We start from the raw sequence: 18,218 nt of genomic DNA on the forward strand, positions 1-18,218 counted from the left end.
CTCCAACCCTACAGTACCAGGCTAACTCAAGGCATAAGTTCATTGCTTTAAAATTAGACTTGAGCAGCAGTCTTGGGGAAATAAAGTTCTGCAACAGTCAACCAAGTCAATTAGGCTAGGAGCTATTGTAAGATGTAGACATACCCCTTTACTTCAATATAATTCAGACCATTTTCACATGAAAAGGCTGTATCAACAAGTACATTTTCCCCCCCTATATTGTATGCTACATTTTTGTTCTTTACATGAGACAAACTGCCAGAATTGTAAAGCAAAGCTATTTATTGAGCATATAATTATTATTTTTCTAAAGCAGAAAAAAAAAAAATCATATGGTCAAGTGACAAGAATGCCAGATACTTCTAGAGACCAACCCCTTAAACACAAAATACCTGTATCAATGGAGACTGAATACAAAATACGTTCTGGAATTAACACGTGAATGTTCAGTCTATAACACAGTATATCATTATAAAGACAGCATATATTGACCCTGTGACAGACCTTGTCATTTCTAAACTCTTATCCAAAATGAACATCATTAACTTAAATAGGCCATGCCTGGAAATGTAAGAAAATGCCAACAAAAAGCAAAGTAACTGAAAGAGTGAAAATGAGAGAACTCAGCACACTAAAGCTTTGTTCTAGTACAATGTTGCTCTAAGAAATTTGAGAGGAGAAACTGCCTGCAGAAAATATTGTCCTCTGCATTAAAAAAAACACACCAATAACTGCAGAGCATTATAAAGTATTAGTTATATCCATTTATACATGTGGTCATAGCGGAGGGTGGTAGATATTCATTGTAAGTCCCACCATTAGCGAGTTATCTACATTTTGTTCTCCATCTCCAGGTCCAACTTTTGATAGTTATGGTTACTAATGTCACAACTCTGGCCTAATTCTGTTTCACCCCATTTTCCCTGAAGTGTGTATTCATACACTACCCCTCAATGTGTAAGACAGTAGAAAATCTTTCCAGCCCATGTTTGCACCCATTCAATGGCTGCAGTCCAATTGTCTACTCTTCTCCCAATCCTACATTTGCACTTGAACACACTCCAGCTTATGGAACGACTGGTGTGAGGAGTATGTTGGAAACAAGCAGTGTCAGGGTAGAGAATCAGATCACAGCCACAGCTTTTGAATCCATGAAGAGAACCAAAAGAGTGCACACTTCAGGAAGAAGAGGGAGAAACAGAAATTTGGCTAGTGTTTCTCTCACTCCCTTCATCCCCAGTGGTTAAGTGCCGCCCCCCCCCCCTTGACTAGTTAAGACCTGATGAGCATTCATGTAGTAGCTGAGACCTAGTCTATGTTCCTATACTTTTACATAGCTTCCTTTCCATACATGCATATATATACTAATCTCTGTTGACCTGACAGGTCTGTAAAGGAAAGAGCAATAACTCCATCAGACCAAAGTATTGCTGCTCATTAACCCACTCTGGCCCTTCCCCATCTACTGCCATCCTGTTTCACAGTCTGTGGGGGTTGACCCATTTGTATGTTCCTTCATAGTGGAAACCAACCCTCTTTGAAAGCTCATCTGCTTCTGTTGGACCCCGGCTAGGAAGAAGGGAAGGAACAAATCAATCACAAAATAACACCAAAAATATCACTAACAAATTAATGGGACTATTGACTTGCGATACTTGTTTAACTTAATGGTAAATCTTACCTTCCATATATGTAGGGGGTGGGGGGAGGCTTCTCGCTCTCGATCTGATGAAGGAGAGGCGTAAAGATCCTCCAGGCTTCCCTCAGCTCATCACTGAGTGAAACGAGAAGACAATGTAAGGACAGTAGCACATAGTAATGCAGCCAATGGGCTGCATTGCACCATCTTGTGGACATAATTATAATGCATGTTCATAGTCTTATTTGCGTAACAAACACCATGGCAACAGAGGGGACTTCTGAGCGAGACAGCCTGACTGACCTTCTGACAAAGTGCATCTGGCTGCCACAGAAGACGTCCAGGATGAGACGCTCGTAGGCGTCGGGCAACTTCACATCCTGAGGAGAGAAAAGATTAGTGAAAATTGAGCAAATGAGGTTGAACATTGTGCCTATATATGGGTTGCTAAAATGTGAGCGTGGTGAGGTAGTGTGCGAGTGTCTGTTTTCTATAAGTGATTGGGGGGGTTCATTCAGTATCTCACCTTATATCTGCTTTTGTAGGTGAGGTCCAGCTCTGTTTCCTCCGGATGGAAATACACTCCTGGTTTCTTGCTCATCATCTTGGCGTAGACGGCCTCGTTGGGCTGCACACGCACCACCAGCTCATTCCTACGACACTGCGCTCCAAAGATGTCCCCCGGAACATCCGTGAACTGCAACCGCACTTCCGCTTTCCTCTCGTTCAGGGCTTTGCCGCAACGCAGGATGAAGGGAACACCTTTGGAAGAACAGAGTAATTACAGTTATCACTGAGGAGTGAGCTGGTTTTACCAGACAGTGAAAGCACAACAAGCAAGACTGATGAGAGAGAAAGCCGAGGTTCTCACCATCCCAGCGCTCGTTGTGCACGTAGAGCACAGCTGTGGTGAAGGTGGCCTGGGTGGAGCCTTTGGGGACAGTGGGGTCGTCAAGGTAACCCAGCTTGGCATCCCCCTCTCCCTCTGGGTCACCCACATACTGCCCCAACACCACATCTGACATGGTAATGGGGGCAATGCACTTCAGCACCTTCACCTGCAGGGGGAGACAGTGGTCAGGGAGAAAGAGTACAAAGTGATTGGTTTGAAGTCTATTTGTTTATTCTGTTTGGTTTTACTAACTAATAAATATTGGTGTCCGTTTTCTGGAGGGGCCAATGGAGTCAAGTGAAGATGTGCATTTTGGGCTTAAGTTTGTGTCCATGTTGCTGTACCTTTTCATCCCTGACATCATCAGAGCTGGTGGAGGCAGGCTTCTCCATGGCAACCAGCGAGAGCATCTGGAGCAAGTGGTTCTGCATGACATCCCTGGGAAAAAAATGTAATACAAACTGGAGGGTGAGAAGTTACAACCGACTAGTAGAACATGGCAAGAATAAATGCATTCATTGAGGTTTGATTTCATTGAGCACTAACGCAGTTCTCCTCACCGGATGATTCCAAAATCGTCAAAGTAGCCGCCCCGGCCCTGGGTGCCGAAGGGTTCTTTGAAGGTGAGGACCACACAAGCTATGCTGTCCCTGTTCCAGATGGGCCCAAATATCCGGTTCCCAAACCTGGAATATTTACCACTGTTTAACCTCAGCCTTATTGACATGAACATAGCTGAAAGACACAGCTGTCTGTGACAAGGTTAATTAATGTTGTTCTTTCTCACCCCAAGCAAAGAGAGTGAGGGACAGAGACTGCAATAGAGAATAGAAAAAGAGTGGAGACTATTTATCCTGTACCTGAGGACCATGAGGTTCTGCACCATCTCCTTGCCCAGGTAGTGGTCTATGCGGTAGATCTGGTCCTCAGTGAACAGGGAAGAGAGGTGGGTGGACAGCTCCTCTGAGCTCTGCAGGTCACGACCAAATGGCTTCTCCACAATCACTCTGCTCCAGCCCCTAATAAACACACACAGATAGGAAGGGAGGTAAGCATGTTTTGGTTATTAAACAGCGGAAGAGGGAAAAGCTAATCTAATGAACAGCTCTCCCCAGACAAGACCGATTACATGAAGCAAGTGGATTAAATATGACCAGGCCTGTTCAAGGCCTCAGCAACACTACAGAGGAGGAGAGGGAGTCAGAGACTGAACAGCAAGACATGACAGGCTTACTGACTTGGTACTCATGCAGTGGTGCTTGATGTTCTTGGTGACATCGTGGTAGACGCTGGGCGGCAGGGCGAGGTAGAAGAGGCGGTTGGCCTTGCCCCCCCCGGGCAGGGACAACAGGTGGGTGTGGAGGTTGGAGAAGGCACTCTCCTCAGTGTACTTCCCACTGACATAGGAGTTACGGCTGAAGAACACAGACAACCGTTCCGCCTCAGAGTCTGCCACCTGGGACCACAGAGAGATAGGAATGTTGTCATATCTCTATGGTTTTAACATGCACAAACATATGCATTAACCCACAGTGTAAAAATGTGGGTCAATATGTAATGCGTTCATTTGGAAAGTCTCACCTTCATATAGGGCATGGAGGCAGTTTTGATGGCATCCACCGTCAGGTCAGAGCGGGCAAAGCCCACAAAGTGAGTCTGTTCAGGGAGGAGACCATCTCTAAACAGCCACCTGAGTGAGACGGGGGTATAAGAACAGAAAGGAGGATCATTAGGAGTTTTTACTCATCACTTGACACCACAGAGAATATCCAGTGCAAACAGCCACTTCTCATTTTAAGACTAAAGAGGCTGCACATACTCACCACAGAGTTGGGTAGATTTTCTTTTTGGCTAGATCCCCCTAAAGCGAAACATATGAACATTATTAACACAAAACCAGATTAGTCACCTCTAAAATGTTGATTGAAACAGAGGCTAGCTTTGCTATATATAGCGGCACTAGAGGCAGACGCTTCATTCAGGTCTGTCAGTGTGGTGATTATTAGTACAGTGATTTTAGAATTGGTGCATTCATCTTAAAATAACTAGGTGAGACATCACAATTGTTTCAAGTACATTTTTCCTCTAAGTATTTATCAGCAAAGTCAGTGCCTGTGGGTTTTTCAGAGGGGGTCATATCATGAGAGTTACTTAATCCATTTAATCCCAATTTTTTCCCCAGACATGAAAATATCCAAATCATGTGTCATTAGTAACCCTTTGAAATAATCAACAATTTGTTTACATTTTCATGGAAAAGTAGGTGAAAAGGTGCGTTTTATGGTCGGTCACAATGACCGGTGGGATAACGTATACTGAATTAATATACACTGCTCAAAAAAATTAAGGGAACACTTAAACAACACAATGTAACTCCAAGTCAATCACACTTCTGTGAAATCAAACTGTCCACTTAGGAAGCAACACTGATTGACAATAAATTTCACATGATGTTGTGCAAATGGAATAGACAACAGGTGGAAATTATAGGAAATTAGCAAGACACCCCCAATAAAGGAGTGGTTCTGCAGGTGGTGACCACAGACCACTTCTCAGTTCCTATGTTTCCTGGCTGATGTTTTGGTCACTTTTGAATGCTGGCGGTGCTTTCACTCTAGTGGTAGCATGAGACGGAGTCTACAACCCACACAAGTGGCTCAGGTAGTGCAGCTCATCCAGGATGGCACATCAATGCGAGCTGTGGCAAGAAGGTTTGCTGTGTCTGTCAGCGTAGTGTCCAGAGCATGGAGGCACTACCAGGAGACAGGCCAGTACATCAGGAGATGTGGAGGAGGCCGTAGGAGGGCAACAACCCAGCAGCAGGACCGCTACCTCCGCCTTTGTGCAAGGAGGAGCACTGCCAGAGCCCTGCAAAATGACCTCCAGCAGGCCACAAATTTGCATGTGTCAGCATATGGTCTCACAAGGGGTCTGAGGATCTCATCTCGGTACCTAATGGCAGTCAGGCTACCTCTGGCGAGCACATGGAGGGCTGTGCGGCCCCACAAAGAAATGCCACCCAACACCATGACTGACCCACCGCGAAACCGGTCATGCTGGAGGATGTTGCAGGTAGCAGAACGTTCTCCACGGCGTCTCCAGACTGTCACATGTGCTCAGTGTGAACCTGCTTTCATCTGAAGAGCACAGGGCGCCAGTGGCGAATTTGCCAATCTTGGTGTTCTCTGGCAAATGCCAAACGTCCTGCACGGTGTTGGGCTGTAAGCACAACCCCCACCTGTGGACGTCGGGCCCTCAAACCACCCTCATGGAGTCTGTTTCTGACCATTTGAGCAGACACATGCACATTTGTGGCCTGCTGGAGGTCATTTTGCAGGGCTCTGGCAGTGCTCCTCCTGCTCCTCCTTGCACAAAGGCGGAGGTAGCGGTCCTGCTGCTGGGTTGTTGCCCTCCTACGGCCTCCTCCACATCTCCTGATGTACTGGCCTGTCTCCTGGTAGTGCCTCCATGCTCTGGACACTACGCTGACAGACACAGCAAACCTTCTTGCCACAGCTCGCATTGATGTGCCATCCTGGATGAGCTGCACTACCGGACCCACTTGCGTAGGTTGTAGACTCTGTCTCATGCTACCACTAGAGTGAAAGCACCGCCAGCATTCAAGTGACCAAAACATCAGCCAGGAAGCATAGGAACTGAGAAGTGGTCTGTGGTCACCACCTGCAGAACCACTCCTTTATTGGGGGTGTCTTGCTAATTGCCTATAATTTCCACCTTTTGTCTATTCAATTTGCACAACATCATGTGAAATGTATTGTCAATCAGTGTTGCTTCCTAAGTGGACAGTTTGATGTCACAGAAGTGTGATTGACTTGGAGTTACATTGTGTTGTTTAAGTGTTCCCTTTATTTTTTTGAGCAGTGTATGTATCCTATGCAGTCATCAAAATTATTATATCCCATCCCAGTTAACACATTTAAAACTGTCACTGGCAGTCCCCAGCATTGCCACTAGAATGTCCCATCACATCCTAGTGTGACTATTTTATATTATCAAATACCGTTATACAACACTGATATGAATACTGAGAGCGCAAATAAAAAAATGTAAAACAAATCTACGTATTTCAACATTGTTACTTTAGTGCAACATGTCCTTTATGTTACAAAGTAACATATTGTAACTTTATTGTAACATTTGAACTTGTACTTCAGTGCAATATTTATTGTAACATTGTCATTGCGATATTTTAGTGCAACATTCACTAACAACTGTATAGCAGTCGTGTCATTCATTCACATTGAACGTAAAGGTAACATTTAGGAAGAGGTAGCCTGTAGAATTTGCATTCAAGTAGAGGCCTAAACTGAACAAAATCAATCTTAGGAGGTAGGCTTCAGAACCAAGTGCATGATTCGTTTGTGCATCACTATTTTGCACTACAATCAGTCAGACCTACTGTTATACAGTATGTCTTGAATCAATTGACCTTTTCCAAAAACATTTCAGTAATTTTGATTGTCTTTTGTCGACTTTTCTTCCTAGAGTTTGTTGTACGGCTTCTCCTCATCATTTGACTTGTCAACTTCTCTTTTATTGGCTTTTTCAGACCTTTTTCAGTCACTTCTCATTTCTACTGTTCATGGTATATCTTGAAGCGCTCAATGTGCAGTGGTGCTTTGCATTTCTCACATGCATAGGTAGTGCGTGTCACAATGACGACATCTGTTACCGGTGCATCGTGTTGATTGGCCAGTGAGAAGCTTTGTTATAACTTGCCTGATCTTCAACAGTAGCAGCCAGTAGAGATCTCCTTCCGCGGCTCAGTGGTTTCGTGCCAAACTTTTGCGTAAGAGACTGTGCCACTATCCGTGAGAAGGTCTATGGTCCCTCCCATAACGTCTCTGTAAAAGAAATGGCTGTTTACGAGTGCACTGTTGAGAGTCCATGCAAAGATGGGCCACCACCACTTCTTAGACCTGATCGAGATATGGTATCTTAAAACCTGTAGGTCAACACCATCCATGTGCTCATTGTATCGGTTGAGGGACCCAACCCAGTCTCAGAGAGGATAGTGTGGGATCCACCATATGGTTCCATGTAACCACTGGATGAGGCAAGGCCCCATAGATTGTAACAAAATCGGATTGGTTTACCTCTTATGAATTGCTTACATCCATGTCGGCCATAGTATTAGATCATGCTCTCATCCAATGACAGCCATTCCTGAAATGGCATGACTTTGTATGACTGATTGAGCTGGGAGAAGATGGGCCTGACCTTAAAATGGGTCGTCAGTGATCTTTGTGTTGTCAACCACATGAACAGAGGCCATTATTTCATCAAAGCGATTTCGCCGCATTGAATCTGAAATGCTTTCATTGTGTACATCACTGTCAAGTGACCAGTACATGTGTCTTCTAGGAACAGAGCTGTACCCAGATGTGATAAGGATCCCATAGAATGTAAGGAGCTCATCCATACTCAGATACAGTTGCTTGTCCTTGGTCTGGGTGGAGTAGAGGTTGGACATTTCAATGGTGATTTCTCTTAGTGTGGGTGGATACATTAGTAGGAAAACATCCATTGGGTTGGGGCAGCTTTGTTTTACACATTCTGCAGAATTTGGGCAGAATACTATGTGTTAAAAATCACAGCGGCGGCAGGCCTCTTCAATCGTTTGAACAATCAATCTTTATTTTCGACCACCTGCAGCTTTCCCTTGGCTCTTCTGACTGGACCCTCTTGGCTCTTCATTATCAACAGTGGAGTTGGGTGGGTAGGTCATCATCACTGATAACGTTGTTCCTGTCATGATCTGATACACTGATATCCCGCCGGTCACTATTTTTGCCGTCAACATGTTTACTCATTCTATGACCACACTGAACAAAGTTGAGTAATTGCAAACGCATATATCAATACTAGACACCTTAAAGATGTATACCAAAAATCTTCGTCCTCTCTTCATGTTAACAAACTCAGCAAAAAAAGAAACGTCCCTTTTTCAGGACCCTGTCTTTCAAAGATAATTTGTAAAAATCCAAATGCCTACAGATTCTTCAAACGGTTTAAAAACAGTTTCCCATGCTTGTTCAAAGAACCATAAACAATTAATGAACATGCACCTGTGGAACGGTCATTAAGACAAGAACAGCTTACAGGCGATAGGCAATTGAGGTCACAGTTATGAAAACTTAGAGGACACTAAAGACGCCTTTGTACTGACTCTGAAAAACACCAAAAGAAAGATGCCCAGGGTCTCTGCTCATCGGCGTGAACATGCCTTAGGCATACTGCAAGGAGGCATGAGGACTGCAGAAGAGACAGAAGAGCTTGGACTGGGCTGAGCTGAGCGGGAGCTGCCCTCCTGTAGGGGTGGGAGGGCCAAGAGACCAGAGGTGACGGTACAGAGTGCTCGGTTTGGGATGTAGGGTTTGAGCAAAGCCTGAAGGTAAGGAGGTGCAGTTCCCCTTGCTGCTCCATAGGCAAGCATCAGGGTCTTGAAGATGATGCGAGCTGTGTGCGGAGGAGCGGGGTGACATGGGAGAACTTAGGAAGGTTGAACACCAAGCGGGCATGGTTTGCCACTTGGGGAAAACTTAAACATAATAATTCATCTGAATGGCCTTATGGACTATTATTTGTGTCTTATTCCAGTGAGTTGTGTCTTTAATGACTAAATGGGTTACACCTTTAAACTGATATGCATTAGCCTATGCCCAGCCCCAGTCTGTCCATGACTACTGGCCTTCTGTCCCGCCTCAGCTGAGAAGAAAATGCAAACTGAGGGTGGCTTGACATACAGCATCGAATCACATTTCTCTCATCATTCTTCAGTTAATCATGAATATTTACTAACGTTTCATTGGGATAGCGACTGTAATGAGACCACGTCGAGTGAGGTGGTGTGTGTGCCTGCGGTGTGTTTTTGTGTACATGTAACACCAGCTTGTGATTGGTGTGTGCTTGCTGAGTGTCAAGGACTGATTGCAGCATTGCACACAAACCATATTTTACAGTAGCCTATGTAGTAGTACATCACTATTCCCAAAAACCACCATAGACACCACAAGGCTATGCCTTACCACCATTCCCCCATTCTGATTCCCAACATGCCTCTACCTTCGTTATGAAAGGAAACCGCTGACAGACAGTGACACTGCACTATTCAGCTCTCGCACCACTCCTTTCAACCAAGAGAAAATAGAGTGGGAGAAACTAACCTAAATGGAGAAGTGGGCGGAAGAATGATACATTGAGCTCCTCTCCGACAGTACATTTTATCAGTTAACTGGGCAGGTGTTACAGGCGAAAACAAGAAAAATCATTGTAGGCCTAGAGAGGAGGACTTTTTCTAGAGAAGGAAATACTGTAAGAAAATGCAACTTCAAAGTGACTGGACTGAGTCAGTGAATTGATAATCCTTGTACCGGTAAGTACTGATAGGAGAAGAGATAGAAAGTAATTTCCCACAACCTATAATTCTGACTCATTAGGCCATCTCTGTGACTGGGGAACATACAGTCAGTCAGCTGAGTTGGTCAACAAAAGATCAGTTCATACACTATGATTGGCCAACGTAATGTCTGTGCGCAACATGATTAACTAACAAACAGTTCAAGCTGAACATGATTGGCTAACAAATAGTCTGTCATAATATCAAGGTTCATGATTGTTAGTTCTCTTTGTATCAAGGCCAGACTACAGCGAGCGCAAGTGATTCTGGGGTTGCTTAGTTACACAAGCTCTGTGTAATGTGTCTCAATGAAATTTCTACATTTCCTCAGATGTGCAACCCCTCTTGTCCATTTTGATGTTTCAACACACCGTTCTCACTAAATGTGTTCCCTTATCTGTCCACCTAAAATCTACAAAATATTTGATAAAATAGGTATAACTGAACAAAACATTACAATTATTCTAGGAAAAGACTAATTGTGTGTGTCTCGGACAAATGTATCCTAATTTTGGTAGCCTACATTTAGTAAATTGTTAATCCAGTGCAACTGATCGATCTTGAACTACCTCAGAATTGATTACAGGTTTCATTTCATCATATTGGTCCTGTGTGGCTCAGCCGGTAATGCATGGCGCTTGCGATACCAATTGTTGTGGGTTCGATTCCTGCTGGGGCCACCATACGTAAAATGTACTCACACATGACTAAGTTGGTTTGGACAAAAGTGCCTTAAATGGCACACATTTTCAGGGAATTTCACAAAAGTCCAAAAGAGGATAGATGATGTTCACAACCTCAACTGATTCACTTATTTTGTCAGTCACTCTCTCCAATATGCATCAAAACACACACACACTCACTCCATCATTCCATTCACAGCTTTTGTAATTATAAAAATAAAGTTGACTGTGCTGTGGAGGGCCAAAACTTGCAGGGTCATTCATCAATAATCAAAGTAGCCTCTAATTTCCCCACATTCCCTCCCATCTTCCCCATCTCACCGATGCTCCCATGATGATGAAAATGTGAGCGTCGGACTGATGGAACTCCTTGTCATCATGCAGCTCCTTCCGCAGCTCTCCGAACACCTCGGACCGAGATAGGGGAATGGCACTCAATTTTCCTAGGCAAAGATAAATGTCAAAAACAAGTTATTATCAATAACAAGATTGGCCAAACATGAATGATAATACATGCAGGAACCCACAATATGAATAATACAGTGTAGTCTACTGTAGTCTAGTTTAATAGCATACTAAAGGAGTGACAGAGTAAAAACTATCTTTGAATATCACACTATTATGCCAATAGACTAGAGCAGTAAGAGTACTGCTCTGGGTCCTGACTGGCACGATGATTCATACCAAGGGAGTATAACAGCCACAAATCACTTTCAAACACATAGCAAGTTAAATAACACCACACACAAACAATGAACTATCTGAACGCTCAGAGACACAGCAATGCCTTGGGATAGACAAAAGAGGCAAGCTACAATAAGTGACAGAACAATAGACTGCTACATTCTTATTTCTACTTCCTTGTGTTCTACGAGCAGTAAGATTGTCCAAAGGGGAACAGAAATTTGAAAAATGTAGATTTACTTTCAGGAAGCACTCCTTTTTTTTTGAGGAAAACAGTTTTAACACCAAATGTCTTCTAACCAAATAGCACTTTATTTGAAGTGGGCACAAACAGCCTAGAGTCTATAAAACCATCAAACGATAAAGGTATTACACAGCCATCTGTTCCATATTGCATTATACACATTTGGTAAAGAATGGGCCTACCCTTTCTGGTCATAAGCTAATAAGTAACCAAGATGTATTGTGTACCACCTTCAAAAGCAGTACTCTTATTTTGCCTAAATGGCAACGGGTTAACACTAAGTCCATGTTTAGCACCTCTTCTAAATCAAGATATTTATATAACACTGTATACAAAACATTAACACCTGCTCTTGCCATGACAGACTGACCAGGTGAAAGTGATGATCCCTTATTGATGTCACTTGTTAAATCCACTTAAAATCAGCGTAGATATAGGGAAGGAGACAGGATAAAGAAGGATTTTTAAGCATTGAGACATTGCTTGCGTGTGCCATTCAGAGGGTGAATGGGCAAGGAAACATATGTAAGTGCCTTTGAACAGGGTATGGTAGTTAGTGCCAGGCGAAACGCTAAATTTTTTAGGCGCAACGCTGGGTTTTTTAAGCTCAACAGTTTCCCCATGTATCATGAACTGTCCACCACCCAAATGACATCCAGTCAATTTGACAACTGTGGAAACATCTACAAGACGAGACATGTTACATCAATATTACTGTAAACTACAGTAATCATACCAGTTCCTTGTTGTGTAATGGCAACACTGGCAGGTCGCTCTTGGGTCAGGTAACGTTAGAGGGGTAAACAGTATTTAAAAATATATATACACAAATATTAGATACAATTTACAGACCGCGCATCCTTCGCGGATAAGCGTTCGCCACTTTGCAGACGCACAGTGACAACACACCATCAACTATAATGTTATTAGCAAGATCCTCAGCCCAAACCCGTATTTAAAAAGGGCCCAACCTAGCTAGCAGTGACTACTGAAATAATACTGACTGGGCTCACTTGCCTAGCCACGCTAACTAGACGAATTTGCACCTGCAACGTTACAAGGTAAATTAGCTAGCAAGCAAACTATTCATGTTCTGTACACAATATTTGGACCTAGGTCACCCATCAAAGTAACGAGCAATAAATTGCACACGTTTATTTAATGGCATACCATACTGACACTATAACATCCCATCATGTTCGTGGCTGTTTTGACAGCGTGACAAGAATGTAGCAGCAAAATTACCTGCTAGCGCTCGGCTAACTGTCAAGCTTTTCGTAATCAGAACGTTTACAAAACTATATACGGTTACTTACTTCCAGCCATTTCCAATTCAAACGATTATCTGAGAATGTGGCGAAACCAGAGCTATCTTCGCCCGAAACTTCTGTAAATTTACAAAACTTATTGCAGTTTCTTTCTTCCCTGTCGAAATGACACAACCGAATTCAGTGATTTTATTGGTTTAGAGAGAAACTCACCAGCGCTCGATCCACTTCCCATCACCGTTGCCTCCAATGACGTCACATTTCCAAGTCCAGCAAAAGATGGGTGGGGCGTGGTTATCTGTACACTCTTCAGAGAAAAACACCAATCAAAGTGAAGAAATAGCCATGACAGACATGCAATTGGATATGTAGCAGAGAGGGGCTAGTTTGACCAGCCTGGGTCAAATCCTGGACAATATACTTTCTGGGATTATAAATAAAGTAATGCATAAACTGCATGAACATGGAAGAGACACCAAACACGGCTAATTCTAAATAATAAACATAAATCAACAGATCATCATCTGGTATTGAAAATCCTTGCTAGTCAATTTTCTGAAAATACTTCCTTTCACAAGGGAACATAATTTCTCTGCTTATGCTTGATTTCATTATCCATTATATATTTTTATTTTACCTTTATTTAACTAGGCAAGTCAGTTAAGAACAAATTATTATTTTCAATGACGGTCTAGGAACAACTACCTTGTTCAGGGGCAGAACGACAGATTTGTACCTTGTCAGCTCGGGGATTTGCAACCTTTCAGTTACTAGTCCAACGCTCTAACCACTAGGCTACCCTGCCGCCCATGATCCATGATACATGCCACACACAGACGATATGCTCCTAGACGTTTCCACTTCACAATAACAGCACTTACAGTTGACCGGGGCAGCTCTAGCAGGGACGAAATTTCACGAACTGACTTGTTGGAAGGGTGGCATTCTATGACGGTGCCATGTTGAAAATCACTGAGCTCGTCAGTAAGGTCATTTGAGTGCCAAGGGTTGTTTGTGGAGATTGCATGGCTGTGTGCTTGATTTTATACACTTGTCAACAACAGGTGTAGCTGAAATAGCTAAATCCACTAATTTGAAGGGTGTCCACATAGTTTTATGTGTATATATACACACTACTGTTCAAAAGTTTGGGGTCACTTAGAAATGTCCTTGTTTTTTAAAGAAAAGCTATTTTTTTGTCCATTAAAATAACATCAAATTGATCAGAAATATAGTGTAGACATTGTTAATGTTGTAAATGACTATTGTAGCTGGAAACGTCTGATTTTTTATGGAATATCTACATAGGCGTACAGAGGTCCATTATCAGCAACCATCACTCCTGTGTTTCAATGGTACGTTTGGTGTTCACCAAAAGGCATGTGGGAGACTCCCCAAACATATGGAAGAAGGTACTCTGGTCAGATGAGACAAAAATTTAGCTTTTTGGCCATCAAGGAAAACGCTGTGTCTGGCGCAAACCCAACACCTCTCATAACCCTGAGAACACCATCCCCAAAATGAAGCATGGTGGTGGCAGCATCATGCTGTAGGGATGTTTTTCATCGGCAGGGACTGGAAAACTGGTCAGAATTGAAGGGATGATGGATGGTGGTAAATACAGGGAAATTTTTGAGGAAACCTGTTTCAGTCTTCCAGAGATTTGAGACTGGGACAGAGGTTCACCTTCCAGCAGGACAATGACCCTAAGCATACTGCGAAAGCAACACTCGAGTGGTTTAAGGGGAAACATTTACATTTCTTGGAATGGCCTAGTCAAAGCACAGACCTCAATCCAATTGAGACTCTGTAGTATGACTTAAAGATTGCTGTACACCAGCAGAACCCATCCAACTTGAAGGAGCTGGAGCAGTTTTGCCTCGAAGAATGGGAAAAAATCCCAGTGGCTAGATGTGCCAAGTTTATAGAGACATACCACAAGAGACTTGCAGCTGTAATTGCTGCAAAAGGTTGCTCTATAAAATATTGGCTTTGGGGGAGTGGATAGTTATGCAAGCTCAAGTTCTATTTTTTTTTCTTTGTTGTTTGTTTCACCCCCAAAAATGTTTTTTTGCATCTTCAAAGTGGTAGGCATGTTGTGTAAATCTAAATGATACAAACACCCCCAAAAAATGCCAAGGGGGTGAATACTTTCTCAAGCCACTGTAAGTAGCCATTTCCTCACTGTGGACGTGCCGCGAGTGTAAAGTCAGCAGCAATAAGCAGTGCATTGCATTGCTGTAACGTTGTATAAAGTCAGCAACAATAAGCGCTGCGGCGGTTACCGTTCAAAATAATATATATATACATATTTTATATTCTTGCACAAGTCTCGCAACCCCTTAATCCTTCCCGCGACCCCCAGTTGAGACTCACGGTATTAGAGTGTCTAGCTTCAGAAACAGACGCCTCACAAGTCCTCAACTGGCAGCTTCATTCAATAGTACCCGCAAATCAAATCAAAGTTTATTTGTCATGTGTGCCGAATACAACAGGTGTAGTAGACCTTACAGTGAAATGCTTACTTACAGGCTCTAACCAATAATGCGAAAAAGGTGTGTGTGTGTGCATGCGTGTGTGTGTGTGTGTGTGTGTGTGTGTGTGTGTGTGTGTGTGTGTGTGTGTGTGTGTGTGTGTGTGTGTAGGTAAGTAAAGAAATAAAGCAACAGTAAAAAGACATTTGAAAATAAGAGTAGCAAGGCTATATACAGACACCGGTTAGTCAGGCTTATTGAGATAGTATGTACATGTAGGTATGGTTAAAGTGACTATGCAGATATGATGAACAGAGACTAGCAGTAGCGTAAAAAGAGGGGTTGGCGGGTGGTGGGACACAATGCAGATAGCCGGGTTAGCCAATGTGCAGGAGCACTGGTTGGTCGGGCCAATTGAGGTAGTATGTACATGAACGTATAGTTAAAGTGACTATGCATATAAAATAAACAGAGAGTAGCAGCAGCGTAAAAGAGGGGTTAGGGGAGGGGCACACAATGCAAATAGTCCGGGTAACCATTTGGTTACCTGTTCAGGAATCTTATGGCTTCAGGGTAAAAACTGTTGAGAAGCCTTTTTGTCCTAGACTTAGCACTCCGGTACCGCTTGCCATACGGTAGTAGATAGAACAGTCTATGACTGGGGTGGCTGGGGTCTTTGACAATTTTTAGGGCCTACCGCAAAACACCAGTCTTAACATCAACAATGAATTGGAGACTCCGGTATGCTGGCCTTCTAAGCAGAGTTGCTTTGTCTAGTGTCTGTGTTCTTTTGCCCATTTTAGTATTTTCTTTTTATTGGGCAGTCTGAGATTTGTTTTTTTCTTTGCAACTCTGCCTTCCCGGAGTCGCCTCTTCACTGTTGACGTTGAGACTGGTGTATTGCGGGTACTATTTAATGAAGCTGCCAGTTGAGAACTTGCGAGGTGTCTGTCTCTCAAACTAGACACTCTAATGTACTTGTCCTCTGGCTCAGTTGTGCACCGGGGTCTCCCACTCCTCTTTCTATTCTGGTTAGAGCCAGTTTGCGCTGTTCTGTGAAGGGAGTAGTACACAGCTTTGAATGAGATCTTCAGTTTCTTGGCAATTTCTCGCATGGAATAGCCGTCATTTCTCAGAACAAGAATAGACTGATGAGTTTCAGAAGAAAGTTATTTGTTTCTAGCCATTTTGAGCCTATAATCGAACCCACAAATGCTGATGCTCTAGAGACTCAACTAGTCTAAAGAAGGCCAGTTGTATTGCTTCTTTAATCAGGACAACAGTTTGCAGCTGTGCTAACATAATTGCAAAAGGGGTTTCTAATCATCAATTAGCATTTTAAAATTATAAACTTGGATTAGCTAACACAACGACCATTGGAACAAAGGAGTGATGGTTGCTGATAATGGGTCTTTGTACGTCTATGTAGATATTCCCTGAAAAATCAGCCGTTTCCAGCTACAACAGTCATTTACAACATTAACAATGTCAACACTGTATTTCTGAAGTACTTAGTAATTTGTTTAAACACCTTTGGCAGCAATTACAGTTTCGAATCTTCTTGGGTATGACGCTACAAGCTTGGCACTTCTGTTTTTCGCTACACCCGCAAAAACATCTGCTAAATATGTTAATGTGACCAACAAATTTTGATTTGAGGATTTTCTCCCATTCTTCTCTGCAGAACTTCTCAGGCTCTGTCAGGTTGGATGGGGAAGCATTGCTGCACAGCTATTTTCAGGTCTCTCCAGAGATGTTCGATTGGGTTCAAGTCCGGGCTCTGGCTGGGCCACTCAAGGACATTCAGAGACTTGTCTCGAAGCCACTCCTGCATTGTCTTGGCTGTGTGCTTAGGGTTATTGTCCTGTTGGAAGGTGAACCTTCGCCCCAGTTTGAGGTCCTGAGCTCTCTGGAGCAGGTTTTCATCAAGGATCTCTGTGGTGGTCTGGGGCGGTGTGTCACAGCATCATCGGACTGAGCTTGTTGTCATTGCAGGCAATCTCAACGCTGTGCGTTACAGGGAAGACATCCTCCTCCCTCACGTGGTACCCTTCCTGCAGGCTCATCCTGACATGACCCTCCTGCATGACAATGCCACCAGCCATACTGCCTGTTCTGTGCGTGATTTCCTGCAAGACAGGAATGTCAGTGTTCTGCCATGGCCAGCGAAGAGCCCGTATCTCAATCCCATTTAGCACGTCTGGGACCTGTTGGATCGGAGGGTGAGGGCTAGGTCCATTCCCCCCAGAAATGTCCAGGAGCTTGCAGGTGCCTTGGTGGAAGAGTGGGGTAACATCTCACAGCAAGAACTGGCAAATCTGGTGCAGTCCACGAGGAGATGCACTGCAGTACTTAATGCAGCTGATAAGGACTACAGATAACTTCTGATTTCCCCCCCCCCCATTTGTTCAGGGACACATTATTCCATTTCTGTTAGTCACGTGTCTGTGGAAATTGTTCACTTTATGTCTCAGTTGTTGAATCTTGTTATGTTCATACAAATATTTAAACATGTTTGCTGAAATCAAATGCAGCTGACAGTGAGGATGTTTCTTTTTTTGCTGAGATATATATATATATACAGTTGAAGTCGGAGGTTTACATACACCTTAGCCAAATACATTTAAACTCAGTTTTTCACAATTCCTGACATTTAATCCCAGTAATAATTCCCTGTCTTAGGTCAGTTAGGATCACCACTTTAATTTAAGAATGTGAAATCTCAGAATAATAGTAGAGAGGATGATTTATTTAAGCTTTTCTCTTTTTCATCACATTCCCAGTGGGTCAAAGGTTTACATACACTCAATTAGTATTTGGTAGCATTGCCTTTAAATTGTTAAACTTGGGTCAAACGTTTCAGGTAGCCTTCCACAAGCTTCCCACAATAAGTTGGGTGAATTTTGGCCCATTC

At 43.2% G+C, this 18,218-nt stretch overlaps 1 protein-coding gene across 2 annotated transcripts; it reads right to left on the minus strand.

Annotated features, from left to right (window-relative positions):
• Positions 1-264: 264 nt before the first annotated feature.
• On the minus strand, positions 265-13,134 carry LOC129861163 (glucose-6-phosphate 1-dehydrogenase-like). Of its 2 annotated transcripts, none has more exons than XM_055932338.1 (13): positions 13,044-13,134; positions 10,956-11,077; positions 4,355-4,392; positions 4,113-4,221; positions 3,770-3,987; positions 3,392-3,550; positions 3,092-3,217; positions 2,876-2,969; positions 2,511-2,697; positions 2,166-2,401; positions 1,943-2,019; positions 1,682-1,774; positions 265-1,569 (listed from the first exon to the last, which is right to left on the minus strand). In XM_055932338.1, the coding sequence occupies exons 1-13, from the start codon at positions 13,063-13,065 to the stop codon at positions 1,479-1,481; spliced, it is 1,572 nt and encodes a 523-aa protein (XP_055788313.1). In that variant the 5' UTR covers positions 13,066-13,134; the 3' UTR covers positions 265-1,478. The 2 variants fall into 2 exon arrangements, with proteins under 2 accessions (XP_055788313.1, XP_055788314.1); XM_055932339.1 differs by lacking the exon at positions 13,044-13,134 and adding an exon at positions 12,879-13,032.
• Between the last annotated feature and the right edge of the window lie 5,084 nt (positions 13,135-18,218).

Source organism: Salvelinus fontinalis, chromosome 8 (genome assembly GCF_029448725.1).
Source record: "Salvelinus fontinalis isolate EN_2023a chromosome 8, ASM2944872v1, whole genome shotgun sequence".
NCBI classification, from domain to species: Eukaryota; Metazoa; Chordata; class Actinopteri; order Salmoniformes; family Salmonidae; genus Salvelinus; species Salvelinus fontinalis.